This window comes from Oryza sativa, chromosome 3 (genome assembly GCF_034140825.1).
Source record: "Oryza sativa Japonica Group chromosome 3, ASM3414082v1".
NCBI lineage: Eukaryota > Viridiplantae > Streptophyta > Magnoliopsida > Poales > Poaceae > Oryza > Oryza sativa.
Window position 1 is genome coordinate 25,493,190 of NC_089037.1, and position 6,000 is coordinate 25,499,189.

The following is a 6,000-nucleotide window of genomic DNA, read 5'->3' on the forward strand; positions in this document are numbered from 1 at the left end:
GTTTATTAGCGGTGGTGGGCTGGGCCGCTCAATGGGAGGCCCAGTTAGAGGCGGGGGTTGCTGGTCTCGCTGTATATTGGGGGTCCACCTGTAAGTGTAAATGAATTTATGACCAGCTCAGCACTTGCTGCCGTTTCCATGTTTTTTTTGCTGGAATTTTGGCACAACACCAACAGCAGTGACGAATGGCAGGCATTGATTGCCAATCTGTCCCCAGATGGCCAAATCAAAATTGTTTTTATCCTTCATCGCCAGCATCTGTTCATTTTTAACCCCTAAACTTCCTTTTTTTTTTCAGGCAATGTTGTGTCACTAGAGCTTACTTCTTCCGTCCCATAAAAACAATCTGCCCCCAAACGATCAAATCACCTTCTTCCCATCATCTGTTCTTTTTTTACCCCCAAACTTCGATCTTTTTTTTCATTTTTTGGCAATTTTGTGTCCCTAGAGCTTACTCTCTCCGTCAAAAAAAAAACCAGGACTGGTTTGATTTTTATGGAACGGAGGGAGCACCGATAGAAGTAGTTATTTTTAAAAAAAAATCAAGGAAATGCAGCAGCTATGACCGAGCATAGATCCACAAGCAAAAGCGAGAGAGATTGATTGACAACTAATCCATTTATATCACAAAAAACATAGGAGTACAAGGTTACAACTTTATAAACAGAAGCAGCCGTTTCTCAAAGATACATTTTCAGCAAAAGTGCAGAAAGAACAACATTCTTCTTGAGTTCTCAAGATGTCGGAACACAAGAACTCAACCGTAGATCTCATTACCAAAAGGGTACGATAAACTGTTTTAATCAAGAGGACTTTCAAGGTCCGGTCTTTGGTCCATCGTCTCTGCCATTGCGCCAGTAGGAAAAGCATCTGGATATGTTGCCGCTAACCTCGATTTCATGCCTCTACAACATAGACATAAGATATATAGCTTGTTCAGCTGGAAAACTGTTGTACAAATCCAATTCGAATGCACACTGGGATAAAGAGACCTGGAAGAAATGTACCTCAACTTCAGGAAAATATGGTCAAGATCAGCCTTCATGGACTTGAGAAGACGAGTTTTACCAGCAAAGTCATTAGACACCTCCGCAAAGCATTGTTCAGAGTATTCATTAAAATGTGTGAGAACTGCATTACTATCTTGCAATCGTCCCAGTCTACAGAGTAAACAAAAAGAGCGGTACGGATTTCGGTTAGTTGCAAAAGAAAAGGAACAGGACAATTCCTGCAAATCCTACTGCCATGGTACAGAAATTGTATCACTGCGACTAGCATTGCTCATATGTCTAACAAAATACTGCACATTTTGATAGGCAAATTGCTCTCACCAGAAAAGTGAGAAGCAAATCTGAAATCCACCAATTAATGCAAAGGAATCTGTCAATCTAAGAAACATAGTAATATTGTGGTAATGAAGGGAAAAAGCATGCCAGTGATCTGGTTGAACCAATAGGTCAATGCACATTAGTGAGTGCTGAGCAGAAAATATATAGTAATTATTGACAGGTATAATTTGAAAATGCAACATATTCAATGATTTTAAAAATATCTTAAACATCGAATTTTCCAAGGGCCATTTCAGGTGACTAACTCAAAGCACAATTCCAACTATTGTCTGAACTCTTGTTTTAGAATAATGGTTCCAAGTATGCATAGGATGGATGAACAGCATGGCAGTGCAAGACAAAGTACAAGGCGCAAATATCACATCCAGAACCACAAGGGCTCCTACCTTAAAGTGCAACAGAACTGGACAGGTGGCTCGTCAATACAAGTAGCATCAAGAGTTTTGGCAAATGGATCTTACTCCAAGATATCTATCGGTCTACCAAATTTTGTGCTGAACCAGTTGAGGGGCAGCTGAGCGAGGAAGTGAGTTTATATATTTATATGGATGTTTAGGGAAGGAAATTCAAGATGGAAGTGTAGAATTTGGCATGCCATAAAGAGGATGCTACCATGATTATTGACTCTAAAATGAGTGTGGATGTAATGGTGTGAATATGATAATAGTTGATAATTTCAAACAGAACTTACAACTAGAATATTTGATGAGGCATCATTAACAGCACATGTTTAGCATTAATCTTAAGTATTTGTGAAGTATCAATCACTAGCAGATTCCTGATTAGGACAATTACCTTCCTGGCAAACATTCCTACACAAACAAAGGGCTACCAGAAGGGCAACCTCCAAAACTCTCCAGAGGATCTAGTTAATAACTTAATACTAGAAGTAGGCAAGTAATGAAACCTCTCAAAGCACATCAGCATTGCCAAAGCGTATGCATCTCTGGTGAACAAATGCAGCAACTTGCAATAATCCAGTTCCTTATTTTAGGGCACAATAATCCAGATAGCATGTACAATCAAAATTCTAGCAGGTAGTCCAATGTCAAGAATATGGCGTCAATATTCTTTGAACCTATAGAACATCACCTATAAAGGGTTAGGCATCACAGAGTGCATGTGTTTAGCTGTGAGGTGCATACATCAAACCATGCAGAACTGCAATTGCTACAAGAGATTCTAGCCAATATTTGATCAGATTTGTGGACACAATGCAAAACATCAGTTTTCCCTAGCAAGGAGCACACTGAATTTGATTCAACTCACCTAATCAAATAATCACTCTGCTTTTGGGAAACCCTCGATGGGAAAAACAAGCAATGTTCCTGAGACCTAACTCTAAGCCAAACCATGTCTCCCAGTGTTGACACATGTAACTACAACTACAAGCAATGAATCAGGCCAATAAGCAGGCAAAGTTTCTTCCTAGAAACCGAGAACAACCCAGAAAGTGCCCTAGGCCTGTATCAGAGACCATGATGTTCATCGATCAGCACAAATCCTCCAATTGAGCACAGAACGACGGGCAAAAAGGGAGGGGGAATGTCATGTGGGAAATGAAAGAGGGAAAGCTATGCCTCATACATGAGATGCTGCATCTGCTTTATGGCAACGACGTCTTCATTGTTGACCAGCAACCTGAACCACGCCAGTGGCGACTTCTCCATGGTCTCTTCCTCCTCTCAACTCCCACAGAAGTCACGCCTGTGTTCACAAAGATGGACGGTTTATTTTGTATAACTACAAAGAAGGTAATAAATCACATCATGTAAGTTATCAAATCCTGGGTTTCCTCGTTTGTACCGTTTCTTAATGTGGGGTATTGCAGTCTGGTGGAGCACAATAATGACAAATGGAAATAATAAGGGAGGAGGGATCGACATGGGCGCCAATAATTGTCTGGTTAGCAAATGAAGCATGCAGCAATACGCCCGCAAGGCACTAGTAGCTCTGCTTTGTTTTCAACCAAGATCAGTTAGCAGCAAATACCATACATCATTTATTGAACCACGCTAAAAAAAGAAGAAAAAATGGAATTGATGCTAGTACCCTGAACATCATCTCAACAGGGTAAAACCCATCTCTATCATAAATTCAGTGCTCAGTCACACAAAAGCCTATCAAGTTGCAGAAGCAGCACTGATCCTACAATTCAGAATTGTTGGGCTCTTTTCTGCAGATCACCAAACATAAGACTGTTTATCTGGTCAATGCTAATGTCTGAAATAGGTTCGATGGGCCTCTCTACCTCCTCCTCTTCTCCCGTTGCATTTGCATTTGCAGGGTCAAACATGGTCCGCTCTCGACTGTACTCGTCTGCAAATGAAAGTAAGATAACAATACTACTTTTTAGATACCAATCCTAAAACATGGAGTACAGCGACTAGTAGTAGTTGATGACATGGCATGGAACTACAACTCACCAAAAATGGTGTTAAAGGAAGTGGGGGGAGGAGTGGCCAGGAAGTTGAAGCCCACATAAACGACCATGCAAAGTGCCGTCGCTACTATCACAAACGATGGCACTGCAAGGGCCCAATACCTGAATGAAAAGAGAACCGAATTAAGCTTACCACAGCAGCACGCAATCGACTAATAATTCATCCATACTTGACTTGATCTGATCTACCTGGATGCAGATTCTCACCTGCTCGGGTAGTAGGTGATGCCAAGAGAGCGGAGGCAACGCTCAGGCATGTAAGCCCAGACAAGGTAGACAGTGGTGGCGATGACGGTGGTGATGGATCCCACAAAGCCATAAACTTCCGACAGCTTGGGGCCACCGGCCAACGAGGTGGATGTGGATGTGGGGGGCGACCGAGACTCCCGCCATGGGTGACGGTTCCGGAGAAGGCTGACCGTCTGCCTGGGGCTCCGCACCACCAGCGACGGAGATGACGGTGGTGACCACTCCTCCATATCCCCCTTTCTCTCCTTTTCTTTTTTGACTTGAGTGTCAATGAGCCTGATAAATGGTGAGTCATTGTTAGTTACAGAACTCTCCTGGAAAAGGTAAAATTGTGTGTTGGACCCAAACGTGCTGGACCATTAGCTCAGCCCATTTGTTTTCTATACTATAGTTGGCCAATGGGTCATGACTGTACAAGAGATTAACAGGGTGTTCAGCGTTCTATTCTTGTAAGTGGCCATAATTTGTCATATCTAAGGTAGGTTTGAATGTTTGGCAGTGGTGGAGACAGCATGATTCATGGGGGTACATATGTACCCCCAATTTTTTTTGCATAATACTAAGTATGTATCTGCATGTACATGCTTATACTGTAAGAAGTCTAATTATGTCCAAGGAAGTAAAATATCCACTCCTGTTGTCAGATTTTAACTTCCATTTTAACTAGTGTGTTAAATTTGCTGCTTGGTGCTATTATCTTTCTAACCATGCCTCTTAAGTTGAAAGCTTGAACCCCCATCAGTGGCGGATCTAACATAGGGGTTCAGTTGAACCCCCCCCCCCCCCCAACAAAACCTTTTTGGGAACCATTAAACTGTTGTCAGTATTAAGGTTAAGGCAAATTCTTAGAACAGAAGCTAGGGTTAACACAAATTCGAGAAGAAGTGCGTGGGTAGAGAGAGAGAGAGATGGGAAAGAGGATGTGCGTCACCGATGCGGCGGAAGCAGCAGGACGAGCTCGCGCGCGCCGCGATGGATGGGGATCGGGGCAGGCGGCGGTGGCGGAGGATGTGCTCACCAGGATGGATGCGGCAGGAAGAACGACGGCGCCCTGCTCGCTCGCGGGATGGATGGGGATCGCCGGAGCCGGAGGCGGAGGCGGAGGCTGTGCGCAAGGGCTAAGTGACGAGGACGTCGAGGAGGGGTCACTCATTTCTTAATTTAGGGTCGGAAAACAACCAAAATCATTTCTCTTGAAGAAGAAATCGAAAACGGTAAAATCAAAAATAAAAATGACATCAAAAATATCGGGAAACCAAAACGTAACGATACGAACGGAAACATATCGATACAAAGGAAATCGGTAACAAATAAAAAACATTAAACTAGAAAAGTATATATTTAATTTGACATAACTATATAGTACATGTGTAGATAAATTCAAGTTTATACTGTATAAATTATAAATCAACTTTATTTTGCCATGCACTCGAGTTAGGAAATTGATTGAAGAGTCAGTCAGTCTCTAAATTATCGACCAAGTAGAGACAAACCCTATAAATATCAACATATTTAGAAATACGGTAATTACCATATTATATAAACAGGAATTTTCACAAGAATACGAAAACAGTCGGTATAATAGCAAAATCATTTCCATTTTTTTTTTACTATTTTCATTTTCATTTTGGTTTATTACCAGGCTGGTAGAAGTCAGAAACGAATGTCGGTCGGCCGGGAATTTCCGTTATCGTTTTCACCCGTACTAAGGATAACTCGCGCACCACACAGGCATCAAAATGGCGAGGGTAATTTAGTAATTTTGCCTAGCACTCAATCCACCTGGATTGCTTGCACATCCCATCCACACACTACCAAAACGGTGGATATCTGAAATAGTATCTATCACTTATAATCTCATTTTCCAAATGGAGCCCGTGGGGTTGAACCGCTGAGACAACGGATTTTTATTCTACCTTTTTATAGGGTTGAGATGGTGCATAAATAATAGATACGTTT

General features: G+C 42.0%; 2 protein-coding genes across 6 annotated transcripts; both read right to left on the reverse strand.

Moving 5' to 3' along the window:
• Positions 1–599: 599 nt before the first annotated feature.
• On the reverse strand, positions 600–5,168 carry LOC4333541 (kxDL motif-containing protein 1). Of its 2 annotated transcripts, NM_001418381.1 has the most exons (7): positions 4,973–5,168; positions 3,982–4,317; positions 3,776–3,894; positions 3,156–3,668; positions 2,937–3,056; positions 1,008–1,160; positions 602–905 (listed from the first exon to the last, which is right to left on the reverse strand). In NM_001418381.1, the coding sequence occupies exons 5-7, from the start codon at positions 3,017–3,019 to the stop codon at positions 800–802; spliced, it is 342 nt and encodes a 113-aa protein (NP_001405310.1). In that variant the 5' UTR covers positions 3,020–3,056; positions 3,156–3,668; positions 3,776–3,894; positions 3,982–4,317; positions 4,973–5,168; the 3' UTR covers positions 602–799. The 2 variants fall into 2 exon arrangements, with proteins under 2 accessions (XP_066164264.1, NP_001405310.1); XM_066308167.1 differs by lacking the exons at positions 3,156–3,668; positions 3,776–3,894; positions 3,982–4,317; positions 4,973–5,168 and having other exon boundaries at positions 600–905; positions 2,937–3,061.
• LOC107277657 (phosphatidylinositol N-acetylglucosaminyltransferase subunit P) lies at positions 3,248–5,174 on the reverse strand. 4 transcript variants are annotated; one of them, XR_010739907.1, is made up of 6 exons: positions 4,973–5,174; positions 4,000–4,317; positions 3,776–3,894; positions 3,601–3,668; positions 3,402–3,525; positions 3,248–3,302 (listed from the first exon to the last, which is right to left on the reverse strand). XR_010739907.1 is itself a non-coding variant. In XM_066308386.1 (4 exons), the coding sequence occupies exons 2-4, from the start codon at positions 4,269–4,271 to the stop codon at positions 3,505–3,507; spliced, it is 555 nt and encodes a 184-aa protein (XP_066164483.1). In that variant the 5' UTR covers positions 4,272–4,317; positions 5,060–5,174; the 3' UTR covers positions 3,248–3,504. The 4 variants fall into 4 exon arrangements, 2 of the variants coding, with proteins under 2 accessions (XP_066164483.1, XP_015627991.1); XR_010739906.1 differs by having other exon boundaries at positions 3,402–3,668; XM_066308386.1 differs by having other exon boundaries at positions 3,248–3,668; positions 5,060–5,174.
• Positions 5,175–6,000: the final 826 nt, after the last annotated feature.